General features: G+C 36.6%; 1 protein-coding gene across 1 annotated transcript; it reads left to right on the forward strand.

The window, feature by feature from the left end:
• The first annotated feature begins 728 nt into the window (after nucleotides 1–728).
• mgat3a (beta-1,4-mannosyl-glycoprotein 4-beta-N-acetylglucosaminyltransferase a) lies at nucleotides 729–21,984 on the forward strand. The gene is made up of 3 exons (XM_065252867.2): nucleotides 729–879; nucleotides 15,355–15,559; nucleotides 15,929–21,984. The coding sequence occupies exons 2-3, from the start codon at nucleotides 15,356–15,358 to the stop codon at nucleotides 17,216–17,218; spliced, it is 1,494 nt and encodes a 497-aa protein (XP_065108939.1). The 5' UTR covers nucleotides 729–879; nucleotide 15,355; the 3' UTR covers nucleotides 17,219–21,984.
• Nucleotides 21,985–23,523: the final 1,539 nt, after the last annotated feature.

A 23,523-nucleotide genomic window follows, 5' to 3' on the forward strand; every position in this document is an offset into this window, starting at 1 on the left:
TTTGACCTGCATCTCCAGTATTTTTTACTGTTCATTGCACTTTAAAAGACCTGTCACTGCTTTCCATAGCACATATATTTAATACACTCCCAAATATGACACCTATACTGTGTCTATAAGGTGTGTTGCACAACATGCTTTCATTGTTGTTCGCTTCAGGACAGTTTCAATTGGAAGTAGTGAGGAAGCTGATTTGCCTTTCACTAAGTGTTTACTTTTTTGCTTTAGAAATTCCAGGGTACCGTAGGAAGGACTACATTATTTGACAGAAAGGTATCAAATATAACAACTCAAAACAAAAAGCTAATGTAAAGCCGGAATTCTTGTGATTCGAGTTATGTAAACCGTTTAAAGATACAATCAGCACAGCAAGTACATTTTGTGTACCTTAAGGCATGTTTTTTTTTTTTAGCCTTTTCAGGAATTTTAAGGGGTTAACCTTTTACCGTAAATATCTGCGAATTATTTGGGTTCTGCCACGTTAATTATTTCATACGTTACTCAATATTTGTTTCTTGTGCACCCATTTTCACCGTCTTCGCTAAAACGAAAAAAAAAAAATGCAGTTAAATGTGACAGAAAATACTGTTTATGTCATTTAAAAGTATAAAAAAAATCTGAGGAGAGAGAAAGAAAGAGAGAGTCAATGCGAATAAGACAATAAAGTGGGTGTTACATTAAAAATACGTTTTTCTGTGAGCACGTCACAAGCATTGGTTCACAGTCCTCGCGCTCGTCAGTCTAGCGGACGCGCGCAGTTAGTTCCTTCTCAACTACGTCAAGTGAACAAACAGAAACTATTAAACGGCATCCAAACTATCCAACAAACTTACTGAATGATACTTCTGGGAGTACGGGGACATCGCACCTGTCCGCCAGGTAAGAGTCAAACTTTTCTGTGTCGTTCATAACTTGGATATTTTAGTTGTGTATTAGGTCTTCTGTTCACAGCGCGGTTATCTTTACTCTTATCGTCAGATAAATCGAGCACACACAAGGTGTGTTAACACTGCAGGCAATAACATGATACGTTTAACGCCCAAAAATGCTTTGTATGAAATCAAAAAGGAAGACGACAAAATGTCTTAGAGATAAACAAACACGAAATATTGTAGAAAATGTGCAGGAAACAGTAGTACGTTAAAGTATTACACTTAGTTGATGTGTACTAGAGTATTCTGTAGTATGTACTTGTGAATTTGGAACCAAATACTGTATAGTTTAATATTTGGCTAATATTGTATTGTTAAAAAAACAATATCTAGGAATTTTACCTCACTAGGAAGTATACCACAGTATTTATTTCACGAGGGGCCTCACATTTTAACACATAATTATTTCACATTATTTACACACATAAAAACATTTTTACAGAAAAACTTTATTTGCACTCTCCATTTTAAATTAATTAGTTGTTGTTGTATAAGCTTACAAAAAACTACCTGAGTTTGTACAAGCCTGATCAGTACCAACTCTAGAGGTGAACTGAAATCTGATTTTCGCTAAAAAGTGGTCTGAATGATCACTTAATGTGTTTGATGACTCAAAACATGTTTGCAAAAAGAGAAAATCGTCCCCATTAAAAGCCACAAGGACGACACGCCACCATCAGCCATCTCTATCTGATCCATATCTTACCCACATTGCCAATGCAACCAATCCTTTTCTGTTTTTTGCTGTCGTCTGCATCAAATGTGTGCAAATGCACATCCACTGCTAAAGTTTAATTCATAAACTGCGACTTAAGTGTTCACACATAAGTTTGACTTTCTTTGTACTTTATGGGTCAATTAGGATTTCTACAGATAAAGATATCTGCAGATCATGGTGCAAAAACCATAAAATGTAATTTTTAAACTACTTACTGATAGCACATGAAACGAAAAAGCCCATATTTAACTATAATATTTAACAAAAGTTACAATTAAGATAAATGCCATGTAGAGTCGCATTACTTGAGGGCCATGCCCTATTCAAAATAACACTAATTGAACCAGTTTATCAAGGTTCTTAGGAATACTTAAAAAACGACAAACGTGTGTTGATCTATCACTTCTGCTTTTAACCACAGTTGCTTACAGTTATTGGCCTGAACAGTTGACAGTAATTTACATAAAAGAGAAAAATGCCTGTCAAAACAGATAGACAGGCAGGGTTTGCTACTCGTGGTTACCTGCAAATGAGCAAGACCGAGAATGTGCGTATTTGCAATGCATTATAAATGTTTTGTATGTACCAAACAATATCGTTTATCAACAACACCAAGTGTTAAGTTACAGGAAGTTGCTTCACAGTTGGCAGTAGTCAAAAAAGGAGTAGTATGCATGAAGTGAGTCACATGATTTCACATTTCTGCATTTGGCACACACTTTATCTAAAGTGAATTTCAAACTATACTGTACATTTTTAAAGTGTGTTTCCTGGGGATCAAACCCATGACTTTTGTGCTGCTTATGCACTGCACAAAAAATGTAGCTACAGGAACAGGTCTGAACACCACCTAAACTACAAAAAACCCTGCCAATGGCAAGTTTACACATAGTTTTACACTGATTGAAGTAAGCTGTTAAGTTCATTTGAGTTGTTTTGTTTGCTCAATAGGATGCACAAAAGAGCAACATGTTAGTCATGCAGATCCACGAATGATGTAAATAAAAGCAGATAAATCGAGAGAGTACAACGTTGGTGCAGAAATAAAGTACTATTAAAGTCACAATAAAACTGAAGTAGCGATTGTCTCATTTTCCTGTGGTGACGTATATTCGAGTGAAATGAATAAAGGTAGGGCTGGAATTTAATTCGTCCATCTATTTGCTAATCATTGCGATCTTTTAAAGGGGTGGTTCAATGGTATTTCAAGCATTCTGACTTATTAACACAGTTATAGAGTTGTTTCCTCATGCTAAACGTAGGCAAAGTGTCAAAAAAGCAGTTGGGCGTGTTACAGAGTATTTCTGTGTAGGGCTGCAACTAACGATTATTTTAATAATCGATTAATCTGTCGATTATTTGTTCGGTTAATCGATGAATCGATAAAAAACAAAAAACAAGAAAAGTATTAATTTCCAACCCCTTATTCAAAACAGAACTAAAATCTTTAGAAATTGCACAAACAGTTGCTCCTTGAACACACCTGCGTTGTTACAATAATAATAAAATAAAATAAAAATGGCTAACACAAAAAATACACATGTATGCTTTACATCTGCCTAATATATAGACTTTTTTATGATGCATTTCCCATCAAGAAGCCTCTCTTGACGCATACTTCCATACTATATAGTAGGCGAAAAGCACTACTTCTCATACTCTTTGCCTACTATATAGTATGGAATTAGGCGGTTTGGGACGCAGTGCGAGTGTGTTCACTCCGCTCTGCGCTGAACTGAAGTTTTTCCTTTTTTTTATTAAACGTCTCTGCGTCACGCGACACAACGAATCGATTCTGAAATTCGTTGCCAACACTTTTAGTAAACGATTTTTATCAATTTAATCGATTCGCTGTTGCAGCCCTATTTCTGTGCCGAATGCACTTCGCCAGGGTTTGTACAAGTTTCGGAAAGTTTTTTTCGATTACAGGTCCAACTGACATTTCCGGGGTTTTCTATACGTATAACTTCTATATATGGGCACTTTCCCCTGAAAAAACCCCGCCCACCTGTCAATCAGCGGGAGACGCTAGAACTTGCAAACATCATATCAAACGACACAGCTTTGTTTAATTTCAAAACTCAACAATGGCACGAAAGAAGAAATGTGTTTTTGGATGTAAGGAGAAGAAAGACAGCCTTATGAAAACAATGGATATAGTTTATTATCCGGGGTAGCAGCGGAGTTTTACTTGTGTGTTTGATGCACTGGATTTTCCCAACCGGATCAGGAGTTGCATGCGGTAAGTAAGACTTCTGTCTTATGTTGGAAATAGGCGCGTGCATATTATATAAATGACACAAACATGTAGTGAATCATAAGTTAAACAGTGTTGTATAGTGTTGCGTGACTTTTACTCGCACCTCCCGCGGTATAACTCCTCCTTCTTCATTTTTTCGTGCGTTATCGGAAAGATTCGGTAAAGCTAATGTTTCTTTTATAAATCTGATTCAACTAAAGATTCTTCGGAGACATAAAGGATGTAATACTACTCTCTATGTACTCCAGATTAACATCAGAAATGCAAAAACAGCGTGTGTTACGTGTGCTTTAACAATCTTTTAAAAGGGACAATAAGTAGGATTTACCCCATCTAGTGGTGAAATTGTATTTTGCATTTAAACGAATAGTGCTCTCTAGCGCCTCGCTTTTCCAAATGCGTGTTGCAACTACGGTAGCCGTTATGTACTCACTGATCTCCTTGTCCGTTTCAGCTGGTTCACGTGTTCTGAATGAAAACGCATTGTGGAAACGCATTGGTAGGCTAGTGCTTTTTGTCCTTCTCTGCTATTATAGTTTTTCCATATGGCGGAACGACATGGAAGCCTCCTTGGACTTACCCGTTCAATGTAAATAACGAGAAGAAATTCTAAGCTTACAAAGAAAAGTCAGATAACTGGCAGAGGTCGAAGGACATATTTATGAATAAAGACTTTGATTTTGATTAATAAAACACTTAAAATCTTACTTACAGTCCCTTAAAGATTATGAAGGCACATTAATTTTTTAAAACAATGAATCTCAGAGATAAGTCATTTGAAAAAAAAACCCCACAATATTCCAAAAAAGTACAGTTCTTCATTTCCATTTTATTGCGACTTTAACTCTGCACCAAGAGCGCTTACGAAATACCGCTTGCACCATGAAGACACAAATAGCTGGATTTCTGAAGTAATATGTTGTGTTTTACTCAAGAGACACCATGGTTATGATATGAATGTTAAAACAGTCTGTGATGATTCATCACCAATCCCCTGACTTACAGTCAGACCAATAATGTCATAGTTAGGTTTTATGCATTGCAAGTTCAGAGAGGGTACAAAGGGAAAGGGAAGCTCTGTTTTGTGACCTGAACTGTTGACTTTAGCTGTAAAGCAAGTGAACTTTTTGACAGAGCTTTCTCTGGTGTATAAGTGTTCCCACAAACACATGAAAGAAACTTGCTTTTGACCTCGTACGACCCCTTTTTTTGGAGTATAACATTTTTGGGCACTGAGGTTTGTCATTCACCACCACTTGCTCTTACATAACTGATAATTATTGACAGGACACACAGTTCTGCGCAGAAGCTCTCCCGACTGTGTGCTTCTGGCCACGTGACACTTTGGACTTTGCAGAAGTCAATTTTAATGACAAAACCAAGAAAGAAAGTGAGAAATCAGTTTCGAGACTTTATGCCTTTATGAACAGGAAACACCTGAAATTACAAACAGATACTCTTGGCTATTACAGTACAGTTTGTGAGCAGGTGCTATTTGGTTCGGGGTGAAACTCTTCTGAAAAACGGTAAAGTGCTAGGGTACACTACAGGAGTTTGCCGGTGTGCTGCGTCCGTGTGTGTTCCCAAAACCATGAGAACAGAGCTTTTGTACAATCTGAAAAAAACATTGACATTTGAGAATTGAAAGCGCCTTGGAGAAGAAAATGAAACCATTGTGTTTCAAACATGGATGCCCTCAGAAGAAACACACACACACTTATACAAGCATGCAAATGTATGCACATTGTCAGACAGACAGTAAAAATGTATATGTGAAATCGTAATAAATATACACCTTAAGAATATTCACATTTGCTTAGCACTATGAATTTAACATACAATTTACAATACAAACAATTATTTTTACAGTTAATGTTGCTAATATGCAGTGGCGGCTCGTGAATGCTCATCCGAGGGGCGCAAATTCAAAATATGTGTTCGGAGTGTCGTGTGTTGCTTGTGTTTTCAAAATATGTGTTTGTTGCATCTTGTGAACCATGTGCATCACGTGTTTTGTCAAAATAAGTGCCTGCTGCACATGCGCCAAAACCGTTTATGATAAAAAAGACGCTCACATTCACAAAATACACGCAAGACACTCCTTTAACAGTAAACTCTGATTACGCATGAGATTATGCGAGTATCTGGCAAACTCGAGTGTCTCTTTTATCATAAAACCTTTAGACGCGTCTGCAGCAGGCACTTATTTTGACAAGAGACGTGATGCACATAGGATCTCTCAAAGCGCAGAACACATATTTTGAAATTACGAACCACACACATGACGGGCTACATACATGTTGTGACGAACTTCGCATCGAGCTCCCTCGAAAAAAGAAGTCACCGGCCGCCAATGCTAATATGCGTTTATATGTATCCATTTTGTTGATGCATTTAACCAAAGCAACTTACAGTGCATTACAAGGTATAGATGCTTTTAGCATCCATAAGAATCAATAACAATAGAGTCGTTTTAGAGTAGTTTATTTCTGACAACAAGCTAAATAATTAACACGTGGATTACCTTAGTTCAAACCATAGCTAAAGCGTATCAAAAACTACAGTTAGCTAGCGTTACTGTTTAAAATGTTTACTATATAATGTTTACAATGTTAACTACAGATCGGTTGCCAAACCACCCTTCACAGGTGGTGATTCATAATCCCTGCCTCTCCTCGTCTTTAGGAAAACAAAACATTAGTTATTTTCAACAAGGTATTTGTTTCAAAGTTCAGCCACTAGCGAGACCATTAAACAAACAGAGACTGGAAGTTAAGACTCGCCCAGACCAGACGGGTAACTGCAACAACGTGCATGTGTCTGATGAAGCGTCTATACATTTTTTTAATTAGTATTGTGTTCCCTGGGTTCAAACCCATGACTTTTCACGCTGCTAACGCAATGCACTACCACTGAGCTATACAGGAGTTATACACCTTATGAAAATATTGATACACTTAGTTGTTTGATAGGTCTGTGAACGTAACATTCCAACTTCAAACTTGCAGACATTTGCAGTGGTCCATAAGGAATGTAGACGATCTTTGTGTTTTTGTTAATGAAAGATGTGAACGTGCATGTCAGTGCCTAAAGAAGAATTCAAGGATCTGTAGGTAACAGCTGCATTTACATGGACAAGTGCAATCGGTTTAAATGTTCAATCCAAATAAAAATGCTCCATGTAAACACCTCAACAAGAATAAAAATAACCAAGCCGATTAGATTTAGAGAGGGGTGGTTTATAACATTTGTAATCCGCTCAAAAGTACATGTAAACACTTGATCGGATTGATAACTGAAACTGGGACGCTGTGCGCATGTGGAATCTTCTTTTCTTTTTTAATGGCAGTTGGCCATTATGATTTGTATGCATATCTTGAAGCAGCGTGAAACTATATTTGTGCAATGTGCATGTTTAGCATGTGAAGCTTGTGCCATATATACATATTAAGTGACCATGTAAACACTATGATAGGATTTATCAATCAGAATGATTTCATTCAGATTGAGGAAAAAGGTGTATATGTAAACGTAGCTATTGTATACATTAAAGAGCCAGTCTGATCAAGTATTGCAAATTGACCTATGGCTAAGCCACTCTCCCAAACGCGATGAGCCAATCACAGTGCCATAGCTTACCCAAAACACTCGGACATTCTCTGCTTTCCCGTTCATTGAAATGCATTGCTGTTTTCATTCGTTTTTTATATGTTTTTCTTGTCATTTTAAGTTTAAAATGGTCAAACGGCGTGCATGGGTACATGCAACTCCAACACTAGGTATCCCGAGATGCTGATCAACGTTGTGTATTACCAGTATTTTTACCCTTTCCAAAGCCACATCTCAACCAAAATAAGTGTTTTCTTTGGATTAAGTTATGTGGTCAACCACAACACCAACTAAACGTGGATAAATTAAACAAGGATGTCTACATCTGTTCTAAGCTAAGTCAACAACGTATTTGAAAGTTATCTTTAACATCTCTAACGTAACATTAGCTTCTAGCTGCGTTGTACATCATGTCACTTGGTTTCATTAACGTATCTGTAAATGGCTGAGATAACAAATGTTATTTGTAATAGCATGTTGTGCTGAATGATTCATGTAAATACTGTAGCACCAACCTAACGGAGAGGTACTCTTGGTAAAGATGGTAAAAAGGCTTGTCCTGGAAACGTATGCAACTTAGACCTGTACATATTTAATTTGATCATGATGGCAACGAGATGCGATTTATCGCGTTTACACTGTGACTTTTACATTTTTGCGTGAAGCTGAAGCTTTTCATCGACCCAATAAAATTATTAATATAACCCTCCAATGTATAGTTAATTCCCTTTTGGTGACTTCAAGATGATATATAGTCTTTCTGTCTCCAAAAATCATCAATTGCCTCCTGTGAAATGTCTCCTCCTGTGACAGCTTCCATAGCGCCTGTAATCGAACGTTGATTGTTTGCCCGAGTGAGTTGAGGGGGCGTGGCTTAGACATAGGTCAGTTACCTTTATTGCAGCGTCATGTAAGCTGTTGTTAACCAAAAAGTTCACTATAAATAAAGTTATTGGCTTCTTAAGTAGGTTGTCGACTCTGAACTGTGTTAACGAGTAGGGCTGGGTATCGATTTTAGATGTTCCAGATCGATTCGATTTCGATTCACAAGCTATCAAATCGATTCTTCTTTCGATTCCGATTCGTGGATCGATTTTTATGCTAGATTCTTGATTCAACTCAATGAATATAGTTTTAATACAAGTTCTATATTTATAAAAACGAACAGTGAACATAAGTTTACAAGTGGGTAATTAATAAAAAGAAATTAAGAGCCACAAACCTGTATATTAAACTCTTTTATTTTAGGTACACTTGGGTACAGAACAGCCTCATTCCTTGATCAAACAGGATCAGGTTATTTAATAAAAAAAAAAAATTATTTGTGGCCTTTGAGAATCGATTTTGAATCGGCCACGTAAAAAAAACGATTTATCGAAAAAAAAAAATTTTTGTTGCCCAGCCCTTTTAACGAGTTCAATTATTTTCAAATCTCCCGCCTGTTGTCTGCCTATGTATGAAGATAATACTTTGCATAATCTCTACCTACGGTCTAACCTGTGAAAAACAAAAACTCTGACCAGCCCACAGACACTTCCGCTAGTTAGTGTGTTAACATCATGTGGACAAGACACTGTATTTTGAGCTGCAAAGGCAAGACACTTTTTGCGCACAAATCAGTTGGGGATCAACGAGCAATGGGGTAATATAAAATTTATATTTCGAGTGTTTTTTGACCTTGCATGCATGTTGTTGGGGACTCAATAACAAGGAAGTCACTTTAATTCTACACAGTAACATTAGCTCAGTGTAATAGTTAATAGGCGTTAAATATGATATATAAGCAAAGATAATTTACTTGTCATTTATTTCCCTTGCTATCAGGACTTTGTTGTTATTAATTATATGTGGAAGTCTACCTGAAGTTGCGTTCAGTCCACAAAAGCATCTCATGTAGATTCATTTTTGCAATAATACCATGTATTTTATATATTTCAAAAGCTTAATTTTTAGGTCTATACTGTCTGTACTAATATCTATTTACTGTAAAACTGATTTGCAACAATGCAAACTTTGTATAAGAGCTACAGGAATAAATTTGAATTGATTTTAAAAAAAACTTGCATACATGCTTAAGGCCTGAATCTTTCAAAGAAACAGATGCTTTAATAATACTGCAGTTGAAGTTGGCACAGAACAATCTAGAACAAGCACTGGGAACTCTGCTCTGTTTTTAATACTGAATACAGGTTAATCGGGTCACATTATTATTACGGTATGTTATCATACACAATCAAGTGTTATGTGTAAGCAATAAGGTAGAAGAGGCTGTGCTGTATCATGGAATAAGTCACGGCAGTAGGGTTAGGGCTAGATGGGATACAGCTACGGCCAAAATCTTTTAATTCTAAACTCTCACATTAAATGGTACAAAAGTTGTCATTGAGACGGTACTTTTTATAAAGGTTCCAATATGTACCATTTACGTACAAAAGTGTACTTTTGGCCATAGCTGTATCCCATCTAGTCACAACCTGACAGAAGGGTGCTGTTATTTAGGTTTTTCCACACACAATAATACCCGCAGCATAATATGTAAATTATTAAAGTGTTTTATATAGACTGTAGCCATCTGCAAACCTTTTGAGTTCAGTTCAATTCAAATTTATTTCTATAGCGATTTACAAAGCAGCTGTACAACAGTAGTAAAGGGAAACATACTATGTGTATGGCAAACGACTCTCATGTACTACTGTACTGTGGGTAAACATGGTGACAATTGTCCTCTTTAAATGCCACAAGGACAACACGCCACCATCAGGCATCTCTCCTCTATCTGATCCATATCTGTTGTTTGTCCGCCCACATTGACAATGCAAACAAATGTTTTCAGGTTTTTTTTATACTGTTGTCTGCATTAAATGTGTGTAAATGTAGACAATACACTTGTGAAAATCTATTTTTTCTGTACTGTACTGTTTCTTGTACCATCTTTACACTGTTTTCTTCAAACAAACAATTTATATAAAAAGTTTCCTGTATCTCTCAGAAAAAAAGGTACAAAAGCTTTCACTAGGGCGGTACCCTTTTAAAAAGTACACTTTTTAATGTAAAAGGTACATATTAGTACCTCAAATTACATATCTATACTTAAATGGTAAATATTTGGACATTTATTAAGTGTGCTGTCCCAGTGACATCTTTTGTGCCTATTTTTCTGACAGTGTACACTGGATATAGGCCTACATAAAAATATAAAAAAACAGATGCGTAGTATACAGTACTGCAAAACATATTATAATATTTCAATCTGTGCAAAACATTCGGCACACCAACAACTTTCAGTCATACGTACAACAACTAAATTATCTCAAGTGCATTGCTATATAATAATTACTGTCCATCTGTCACCATGATAATATGTGGGGTAGTTCTTAAAAATGTCTGTCAGTACTTTCTTTACAATCCAGATATACCTCTTTTTGCCTAAAGCTATGAAAAGATTTGAAAATAGATACTGTCCCTTTTGTTGTCAAATCACGCAACATTTGGAGTCCTTTGCCATGCTCAGTTTCACAGTAGCCAGTGTCAAGGCAGGGGTGAACTGTATTGAATTTTATCAAATGAGTCATTTTGGACCAAAATCAAGATCAAATGATATGAAATTTAATACCATTAGACACTGTTATGAAACGGCTTTGTTAGCTATTGTTTGGCTGATCTGGTTAAGCTCCAAACCTATTTTCCTTTTTTTATGATTTTACTTTTTTGGTGCGTAACTGTGCATTCACACCGCCACAAGTGGCTGGAAGTCATTCATTTTTAATGAGAGCCGGCGGCGAGCTCTGACGAGCTTTATGTTAATGAGCAATGACGAGGTTAGGCGGCAACCAATCAGAAGGCGGAAACGTTGGCGGCAACCAATCGGAAGGTGGAAACCTCCTTTTAAGAGGAGTCCACAGAATGCATTCGCACGTCAGAGCGTCCACTACACTTTTTCTAAGACTGGGTTCACACCAGACATGAGTTCAACGATTTGCGCGAGTAGATTGCATACAAAGTCAATGCAAAGATGCAATCAGACGTGTCCTCGCGTGGGGCAATGCGAATGACATGATATGGGTGCCGCGTTTGTCGCGAAAAAAGCGATATTCGCCTCAAACGCATCTGCGCCCAAAGTTCAATTCAATTTTATTTATATTTTTATTTTCACTAGGGATGCTCAGATCCATCGGCCAATAATGCTTGCTATGCTTCTCAATGAATTACGGTGAAATGCCGCTACATCCAAAAGCCAGGGGGCGCTCTCCTGCAGAAACTCAAAATGCGCTGTAGACGAAGAACAATACACATGCAGCTATGATGACATGCAGCTCCAGGAAATGTCTTAAGGATATATTTATATTGCTGTTCTTCAAACCTTTTCAGGTATTGTCATGATGATAATAAAGAATATGTTTAATAATTATGTTTGATGTGTGTTGCTTTTTCAAATGCATGTTATAAACGACTCAAACTAACAATGATTTTAGATCGATAAGGACTTACTGATTAAAAGCCGTAGTACATGAAATAGCTGTGAATAAGATTGGCTGTCCGATTCAGAATAGTGATCGGCCATGTATTTTTAGTGGAGATCGGCATTGATCGGAGCATCACTACTTTTCACAATTGGTAATTGTTTCAAAGCAGCTTTACATTAATAGAAGCAAAGAAAAGCACAGAAAATCGACAAAATAGCACAACATAATACACAATAGCACAGCAGCTAAATTTGCTGCGGCTATGAATCAACATTATAAGCGAGCGTATTACTAGTATAACGTATTTAAGAGGATGCTAAGTTAAGCCCAAGAAGGCTGTCTCCCTGGGTTGAAAAACCCCCTAGGAGAAAAACCCCCCAGACTTTTTAGCCGGGGAAGTTAAAAAAGTCCTAGGAGGGTAAAACCCTTGGGAGATATATAAAGTTGAAAATATTAAACTTGAATGAAAAATTCGCATGACATGAAGTTAAATCCCACGAGTAATCTAGAGAGAGTAACGCTTTGCCCCGCATTTGGTGTGTACGTAGCATAAAGCGTCGTTGGCAGTGCAGCCAGAGCATTTTTTGACGCTTTTGTCGGCGGCGTTGTAAACGTACAGTAAGTGTGTTAGTTCATGTTAACAAGTCTACGATAACGCAAAGTATAGTATCCAACTGAAATCTCTTTTTAGATTTGTAGAAATCGACACGGTTTAGAAATGCAGGGCGTAGAAGAGCAACAATAATGTACGGTATGTTGAAAATAAACGCAAACACATTGCATAACACAAAAAACATTCCTTTTAAGCAATGTAATGGGGCTCTTTAAACACACCAGAAGTAGTATTCAAGTATTAAGCCTACTTGAAACTTACAGATGAGTGTGTTTTGACTAAGGGTGGCGTACATACTCTATTTCAACACGTGAGATGCACAAGAGATTCAGGTCACATAAGATCATCAGAGGCGAGAACAAGCACAGACAATGTCTGGACCTGCATGTGCTTCCCATGAATCTAACAAATCCATCCAGCTTGTTGATTTAGCATCATGATTCACTTTATACTGGCAGAATCGAACCGCAGGGTTTTGAGCGAAAAACAACCTGATCATAAAATGGTTTTATTAGACAGCACATTAGCACAGGACTGAACTAAGAAGGAAATAGTTTCCCACATAAGCAGGCGGTTATAAGACACCACCGAATGGCACATGAAATAGGGCACAAAGATACTTTGCATTAAAAGGATCTGTAAACAGACCCATGAAAACTGTGCCTGTCTTGTCCCTGGTTTCTAATTTGAATTGTTCAAAACAAACTAAGATCTGTTGAGTTTAGGGCGAGAAAGGAGCAGTGAAAATATATACTGTAATGTTAGACTAGTATTGTTACTCATAGAAACCAGACACCCAAGTATGACTAAGGTCAAGATTTGTCAAAGTTGTAAATACGCTGTTGCGTGTCAATGTTTGACAGCCGAGCAAACTGTGCTACAAATGTGAAACACGGTTTCCATATATAAATAACCCTGCCTGTTTCATAGCAAGGTTACGTGTTAGTGGTAATAGTTTGGTTAGCATTGCAGTTATACAACACTAAGTGCAAGATGTTGCAATATATAAACATGCATCATCTTGTTGGCAGTTTTTCATTTTTGGAAATCTTGATGAAGAATGGAGATAAAGTTGGGCAGGAAGTGAAATACTCATTGTGAAAAAGATACTTATTGCAATGCAAGTCAACGTTTACAAATACAACCTTATCAGCAATACTGTTTTATTTATACAACGATGCCTAAATTAATATTTGGAAAGTGTTTTGTGATTTAAAGGCGGCATTTATACCCTTTGCACAATGACAAAAACACTCAGATAACCACAGATAAATATATACCCTACCGGTTTTAAAAACACTTGACTGAAATGTTTCTCATGAGCTTCGCATTTGAATATGTATATTTATGGGGTGGTTTCCCGGACAGGGATTATCTTAAACCAGGACTAGGCCTCAGTTTAATTAGGAAATATAACTAGTTTTAAAAATCATGCCTTACTAAACAAAAAAATTACTTGTGTGCATTTTAAGGCAAAACAAAGGGCATTGGTGTATTTTAAGATATGTCCGTGCACGGTGCAAAATGTTTTCAGTTTGGACAGCTCTTACATTTATTTTAGTCTAGGACTAGTCTAATCCCTGTCCGGGAAACCGCCCCTATAGGTTTAAAATGACTTTGGCCTAAAAACATAATTTTGCTAATATATATTACTTTATTTCAGATTTTATTTTCAAAAATTAATTTTGAAATGGATGATCGAATATTTCTAAACGTTTAAACGGCAGTGTCGCTGCATTTGTTAATTTAACTTGAGGCCAACATGCTTCAACAATCAAGTTAAACTGGTAAGCTTGTCATTTTTGCTTTGATTTTCCCTAAAATTAGTGCTGGGAAAAGATTAATCGCGATTAATCGCATACAAAATAAAAGTGATTTTTTTTGTGCTGTGTGTAATTATTTTGTATATATAAATACACACACATTCAAGTTTGTATTTAAGAAACATTTACATGTGTATATATATATTTATTTATATTTGTATATATCCTATATTGTATATAAAAATATATATATATATATATATATATATATATAAAAATTACACACACACTTTATATTATGCAAAAATAAACGTTTATTTTGTAATCGCGATTTCCCAGCACTACCTAAAATACTTTCAAATGTGCCTTTTCTAAAGATACGTGACCCTGCCTGTGAAAATCCAGCTTTTTGTAATTTACTGTTTATAAAATCGTCCTACCTTAAGTAACATTCGGTGAAAATATAACATTGATATTTTCAATATTTTTATCTAATAAATATTTTTTTCAAACTTTGATGCTCCCAATCTCATAACTACATTATGAGACTTTAGTCTCAATTTCACAGACATATGATTAAGTACCAAATAAGGTTAGACACCCATGATCCTATGCGAAAAGAAAGAGTATCATCGCATTGGCTTTTTCACACTAATCACATGGTGGGTTTTTCTTTGTGTTATTTTGAACTAAAACAACACAGGAAGTTCAGTGTTGTACTAAAAACTAAGGTAAAAGTGCATGCATGACTAACGTCGAAAACTGCATAAAAAGTCAATCTCCTGCAAAAAGTCTTCGTCCAGTTAAACGTGTCTGCACCTGCAGGTTTGTGTCTGCCTTTTATGACACAATTGCGATTGATTTATGGTCTTTAACACTGAGCATAGTATTGATGCACTTTATACCTTTCTTTACCCTGAAAAGCTTAATCTAGAATGTATCATAAACTGTGTCATTTAGTTAACAAACTAACAAATCCTTTTTTTTCTGTTACAGGATGAGAATTAAAAAAATTAAGTGCATCCTGCTGTGCTTGCTATGCATTTGTGTCATTTCCTTCCAACATTACTACAAAACTCTGCACAATACTACAGTGTACCAAGAGCCTTTTCTCCCATCCTTGCAACAAAAGACCCTAAAGATTGTCAACGATTTATTCTGGAACGTGCCGGATATCAACTTTTACAAACACCACCTAAAGGTATAGAGCTGTGATGTAAAAGTGAACTTTTGAGCAGTGAGCAGTTAGATAACTTAATAATAAAATACATATGTATTATTGCCTTTATGACAAATTGGATCGTTGTTTCCTAATCTTTGCAATAAAAGCATCTGCTTAATACATAAATGTAAATGTAAACAGCAGTCTTGCAAAATCATGAATCAGATAATGATGTAAACTAAGGATAATTAGGCTACTTAGAACTGTAAGTATTTATTTTGAGGTCATAGATGTGTTCCCCTCATGTAAGGTGGTCTGCAAAATGTTTTGGTACTTTTAAAATGGTTCAGGTTTGAGAAATGGTTTCCAATGAAAGTTAACCACAAATGACGATTTTTTTTCTCATAGGGCTTTATGCGATCAGATGTGATCATCAGGTTAGATTCCATTACGTCAGATAAAAAACTTCACGAAAGCAACTTTGTTCTCCAAGACAACCTTACAGCCTTTTTCATCCCCACCAAATCCGGAGCATTATGTTTCAAAGGGGGGACCAAAATGATTGAATCTTCTTTACAACGTGTCATACTTCACAAGCAGGACAACAACTCGAAAGAAGTTGCAGTGGAGTCAAGCCAGATTGGGGATGGATGCAGATGTTACCAAGGTTGGCACGGCCCTAACTGTGGCATACCTACAATTGTGCAACATTCAAACCTTAAAACCATAGCAAAATTAAGGCCCAGAAAAGTTCCACGTCGAGTTATCAATGCCATCAACATTAACCACGAGTTTGACCTACTCCACACTCGATTTCATGAACTTGAACATGCCGTGGACGTGTTTATAATTTGCGAATCCAATTTTACCGCTTACGGCACCTTGAGACCTCTTTTTTTCCAGCAGCAGCTACTAAACGGAACGTTCAATTACATAAGGCACAAGATCCTTTACGTTTACCTGGATCATTTTCCAGCTGGAGGCCGTTCGGACGGCTGGATTGCCGATGATTACCTGCGCACGTATTTGACCAGAAACGGACTGTCGAGGATTCATGGCCTGAAGGATGATGATGTTTTCGTCATAAATGATGCAGATGAAATTCCTGCACGAGAGGGAATCCTTTTCCTCAAAAATTACGACGGCTGGACCGAGCCGGTCGGGATTCACATGCGAAAATCGCTGTACGGATTTTACTGGAAACAGTTCGGAACGCTGAACATCTTATCAGCTTGCACGGTGGCTATGCTTTCGAAAGTTTACAACAGGGATGGAATTCTTCTTCGACGTCGGGATTATTATACAATGCCAGGATTTAGGGAATATGAGAATTCCACCGGACGCATCCTAGTGTCGTGGTCTATCGGAAGCCCAGTTCATTACGCCGGATGGCACTGTTCTTGGTGCTTCAGACCTGAAGGGATTTATCACAAACTTATATCTGCCCAGAACGGGGACTTTCCACGCTGGGGTGATTACAGTGATAAACTCAAGCTAAATTATATTGAAGAGCTAATACGGACAGGTGGGTGGTTTGATGGCTCCACACCACAGTACCCACCCACAGACCACAAAGAGCACATGTATGCTCCAAAATACCTACTAGAAAACTATAAAAAATATAGCTACTTGCTAAAAAACCCATATGCAAAAGAGCAAGAACTTAAGAAAGGGTCCCGTCAAAAGGATTTTGTGTAATTTTTTTACTAGTGTAATATACAGATATGTTTATGTTAAACACTGTGGCACTATCAAAAGAACGAAAAGTCTTTCTAGGGAAGTTGCGTCACTGCGCCGCCATGTTCGCAACGCCTCCATGGCTGCGTCCGAAATCGCATACTGTGACAGTAGGTACTGAATTAGATGAAAACAGTAGGTAGTATCTATATAGTATTAATATGGATAGACTGAGTGAATTCAGACGTACTACATCCATGGTTGATGTAAATACATTACGTGACATACGTCATCAAGAAGTTAGTCGTTAACTGGAATGACGTTAAACAAGCGCAATGTAAACACGAGGGATAGATGTAAAATATATATTTGCATTTGAATTGAGATGCGTTGCCACTTTCGGGCATTTTTTTTTAATAATACTATGCCCCTTTGTCGTCTTCTTTGCTGGATAACTCCTCTCCTGGGGGATCACGGGACAGCAAAGTGTCCATCGAATAAACACTTCGGGATCTTGTTGGAACTAGTACGTCATCTGGGTACGTTTCTTCTATTGTTTTTCGAAAATTATGAATTCGCACATATTACTTGCTAACCCTACCAATATAGTATGGAAGTAGACAGTTTTGAACGGCGGGACTACAGCGGCCATATTGACTGCTGCAATCTCCCCCATTCATATCAATACCAGTGACAAATCTTGTTATTATTAAATACCTTTGATACAACATTGAATCAACCAATGGCGTGAATTTGGGGGTGGGACCCATGCTGCGTAAAGCCACGGTCACACTAGACTTTGAGAATGTGAGTATTTGTCGGACGTTGCTGCCGGCAGGGTGCAGCTCATTGATATGATCAGTGTTGGGGAAAGTTACTTTTTAGAGTAATGCATTACAATATTAAGTTACTCCCAAAAAATGTAACTAATTGTGTTACTTAGTTACTTTTCATGGAAAGTAATGCATACTTTACTTTTACGTTACTTTTTCTTGGCAGAGGCTTGATCTCTTTCAGGCCTTGCAGGTGTTTTTATGACTGAAAACTTCTGCATTCAAAAATTTCATATTTCATCACAAAAATGTTGAGCTCTGGCCTGCCATCTCAGTTTCTAACTCAAACTGTTCCCACACAGGCGTGTACGCATAATGTGACTACATTTTAGTTCAGTACATATTTTTTATCAAATTAATTCAACTAAAAAAGTAACTTGCATTATTCTCAAATTAAACTCAAATTTTAATATGTACAAAAGTAATGCATTACTTTACTCGTTACTTCAGAAAAGTAATATTATTACTTATACCATAGGCCTGTTGAATGCTGTATTCTGATTGGCTGAGATATGTTCAGTGGGTATGCATTAATTTCTGATAACTGCACACCTAACTTGTCAAATGTCTTAAAAATAGCCACCTGAGCAATGTTTGTGGTAACCGTGGTATAAGAGGAATAATTGACTCCGGTCCTTTGAATTATTTGAAAATAATGCACACCCGCGGTGTAACGGCGCGTTGTACTGTATTGCACCTTGGGTGTGCATTATTTTCTTATAATTCAATGGCCCGTCGTCAATTATCCCTTACCTAATACACGTTACTTGTAATGCGTTGCCCCCAACACTGGATATGATCTTTGGCTTCATCCATTTGTGTGAAAGGTCACACAGTGACATACCGGTTTCGTACTGGTAACAACGCTCCACGTGATACGAATTCGCAGCGAAATATGTTGCACGAGCTTGCGTATGAATGGAAGTCAATGAAGCAAATTTCTAGTGTGACTGGCCCTTAAATTTAACATAAAACAAATAGTATTTAGAAGATTCAGTGATATGATAGTAAATATTTATTCAGTGTGAATGGTGTAAGGGAAAACATAAAGCATGACAATACTTTAACGCCCAAAGGTTGGTCATGCACGCAACGGCTGCATTATTGAGCGCATTAGAGGCACATCGGTACTGCGATTTTATTGCACTTAAAAGGGCACGACTACTAACATGATATGTGTATTAATGCTTCGATAAAACATTTACCTGAGATTTTTTGCCTAAAATTTCCTGAGAAAAAAGACAACTTAACACTCCTTATGTAGATGGCTAAAAAAATGGTTAATAGGTTGCTGCTTCAGTTGAGAAATGTGTCACAGACGCTTTGTCTTAACCATGTCTTACAACATTTTTAAGGGATTAAGAGACAAGACACATGTTTATTGTTTTATGATTCATCAGTTAAAAGCTTTAAATGTTAACAACAAAGCAAATAACTATTATAACAGCTATTGCATTTTTGTCTGTAGGCTCATAATAAACAGTCGGTCTCTTTAGCTGTGAGTATATCTGTAATGTAACGTGTCAGATGAGGTAAAACACAAGAGAATGTGTTGGGAAAATTAACAGGAAAGAAAAATGTTTAACAAAACAAAACCCCATTCTTGTAGCCTATCTTTTGTAAGCTCAAAGCTCAGGTTTATAAACTGCACATGAACGCTCTCTGATGTTGTGTTCACCTATTTTTGATAGCCAAATTCTTGAGACAGGCGGGCCCTAAAATTAAAAATGGCAGATGGGAGGATTTCTGCTGTGGCAGGTATGCTTCATAAGTTTTTATGTGCAACAGCTTCATTGCTTGTATGAACCTGTTATTCTCCATTTATTCCAACATCAAAGCACTTGAACAAAACAAGCTCATAATCACAACTTCACATTTGCATTTATGCATTTGGCAGACGCTTTCATCCAAAGCATTACAAAGTATGCATTTTGTGTTCCTTGGATTCGAACCCATGACCTGTTGTGCTGCTAACGCAATGCTCTACCACTAAGCAATACAGGATAATACTCACATAATAATCACATTTCCCATATAGCCTGAAGGCAGCATTAGTGCGCACTATCAAAACCAAGGAGGCTATATGACACGTGACACGTAAAGCAACCAATCACGTTTTGCCCTGCATGCGAGTGCAAACTTGTGGGGAGGGGGGAACAACAGCCCTTGGGCACGGTTCAAAGGAACCTTGCCAAATGTGAGTACGCCCTTAGTTTTCGCGTCCGAGCTCGTCCTTTGAAGAAAAGCGAGCAAAGTTTGTTTGTTTGTTGTTGTAAATCAGGACAGTCAGGTCTGAATTAGTATTTACTAGTATTTAGTAAAGTACTTTTAACACAGTATTAGTTAGAAACAACACATAAGATGCAGAATAAGTAAACGTATTTGTGAACCGGCATATCACAAGCCACAAAGCAAGAGGTAACGTTGTGCGGATGTGGTCCGCAGGCCACATGTTGAGTAATGTCACGTATCAGATGTTAAATCTGGGGTGGGCCTTTTGTATTCAGTCAAGTAGATTGCAAAAATGGTCGTTGAGTACATATTAGACAGGAGGGGAGGGGCGAAAAACGACACCAGATAAAAAGGAAGTTGTTTAGAGGCTGAATATGTATTTTACTTAAGGTTATAAAGGTAAACTTTTTTAAGTATAGCACTGAATCACACTCACAAGACCAAGTAATGTGTATAAATAGGGAAATGGAATTCATTTTTGTGTTTACTTTAAAAGCGGCCAAACCCTTCTCATTTCATGCGTGTATTTACACAGAGGTCGATAATGTTACCCTTGTGCCTTATATACCACTGAATGTTAACAGCTACCACATTACAATTCGTTGAGACAATGTGACCCTGTCTGTGACATCCAAATTAAAGTCTTATAATCGAATAATGAGATTTTAATCCTTGAATTGACCTTACTCTCTCAATATTATGAAATATAAAAACATAAATCACAAATAAATGACTTTAGCTGGGCTTTAACAGGAAGTGTCACATATTTTGTAAACGTAATGTTATGATTTACTGCTCTTCTTATGTATTGAAAACGTGATGTTTTGTGGGTCAAATGCCTTGTTTTACAAGATCTCAGGTAGAAGTCTCATAAAGATGACATGATGCTTTGTTTATAACTGAGGTCACTCTTTGGGTGGCTGCTTTCTTGCGGGGCGAAGGCAACAGGGAATCTTTTCAACCCCATCACCCGAGATCCTCAGAGGGGCAGAATGATGAAATAAAATCTGAGCTTTTTATAAGGCTTCAATTTTAAAGTGGCAGTGAGTCAGGGATCATTGTGTACAAACCTGTTTAGGAGAACAATGTTGTCTTTGTTAATCCTTGTAAGAGGTTTTCTTACTTTCTGATGACACTCGTGAATGTTTACATTGGTAAATTATGCAAAACTTTTGCACTTCCTTTATCTAAATTAGAAGCCATAATTTGCAAGAGTACAGTAGAATACGTTCACTCTGGGTCGTTTCAACCCACTTGGTAAAATATGGACATACCCAACCTAGAAAATTTCTAAATTTGACCCAAATGTGGGTTGAAACAACCAATGATAGATTCATTTAAACACAACGGTTGGTATTCTCCTTATTTTCAACCATGGTTTGAATCAACCTAAAAAAACATAAGGTCATATGGTTTTACATCTAATACAGCAGTCTTCATATGTAAGGTCAATATTTTATACTGTATTCCGCTTTGACTTTTGTAAAAAATCATTGTTTATGAATTGCTGTGCAGTTAATGATTTTTTATTTGATCAAATGTAATTGTAATTACATATGATTTAAATATGTCTCATTTTCTTTTTGTTTGTGTGTATGGGGGATTGACATTTTGTAAAAATGTGTAAATAATTCAGAAAAGTTTATTACTGTGATTTTTATGAATTGTAATAATCTTATTTATAAGAGAAATTCGGTGGAATAAAATGTAATAATTGACTCATCTCTATTTGTTGTGATTAATGGTTTTTGCAATATCCTCTTTTACCAGTAGAGGGGAGAAGAGCACCAGTAAAACTTATTGGTGGACAAAATAGAGGTAGAAATCATGAGGTACCTTATAACTTTTTTAAAAATATTTAAATTATTTGCGTAAATTTGCTCATTCACATATATAAATAACATTAGGGCTCCTAAGCAGCATTTACCTCACAGGAACAACACTACCAATCTCTACGGTAACTTTAAATAACTCATATTTAGACTATGAATCAGAACATTCAACACATCATTACATAAAACACAATACTATAAAAATTATATTTAAAAAATTACTAATTAAAAACAGCCCCATAAACAGCACGTAAACCTCTCGTAGACTCACCTCTTTCAATACCAAGTCTCCAGACGCAGACCTCTTCGACCTTTTCAAAGTAGTTTAGTTTATAAAAATTAGTATATTCAGTTTGGTTGATGTATATCAATTATATAAGATCGTATATATACAGAATTTTAAGTTTATATCAAACGATTTATTAAGCACAGGCTGTGGTTGCAATTTACACATCAAGTTTTGGCGGTTTTGTGTCGGCGTCATCATCATCAAGAATGACATCATCACACACAAATATCAACATGGAGTGGATATAAAACATTTAATTTACATGACTGGAAGGATAACGTTCACTTCAAGACACGCCGCTTTTATCGATTTAAAAGGTGAGTACAATTGAATATGCTATAGACATATGTTTATTGCTATTTGGTATGTATTGTTTTATTACTGTTTTGTTAATGGAATTGAAGACTCGTGTTTATGAAGTGTAGCAAGTTGTGTAGTTGTGGGCTGAACAACCTTGTGTTTTAGTTGTGTACTTCACCATCATTTTCTTTGTTTGTATCATGCTAAATTAATGTTTTTGTAATAAGTTACTATAAGGGATGGTTTCCCGAAAAGGGTTAGATTAATCTAGGACCAGGCCTTAGTTATATAAGGACGTTTTTACAAACATACCTTACAAAAAACACTGCAGATGTGCATCATGAGACAAAACAATTGCACTGATATGTTAAGATGTGTCAGGTCAAGATTTATTTATTTTTTGGATCTAGAATAAGCCCTGTCCGGGAAACTGCTCCATAAATTGTTTAACTTTGATTTTTAATATATAAAATATTACAATATTTAATCAAATGATAAATGCAACAGCAAAGATGAGAAGTGAAGAATAACAAACTTTTGACTGTCTGTGACCTAAGCATTATATCCTTAGACGTATTTTTTTTTTTTAACTGTTAGCCTAACGGACATATACATCACCATCCACATACATAAAACCATGGCTGTGTCCAAAATAGCCCCCTTTATCCTCATTTACTTCCTACATTAGTTCTCTAATATTGTCATGAGGGAATGATAAGAACACGCCGGAAGTGCCGCGGGCGCCATCTTGTGTCGAGACGCAGGAGTTCAATATTGGCACGCTAGCCATTAAGTGTACATTGGTTGTACACTCATTATTGTGGTGCATTATGGAATTAA

The sequence above is a fragment of the Paramisgurnus dabryanus genome, chromosome 3, assembly GCF_030506205.2.
Source record: "Paramisgurnus dabryanus chromosome 3, PD_genome_1.1, whole genome shotgun sequence".
NCBI classification, from domain to species: domain Eukaryota; kingdom Metazoa; phylum Chordata; class Actinopteri; order Cypriniformes; family Cobitidae; genus Paramisgurnus; species Paramisgurnus dabryanus.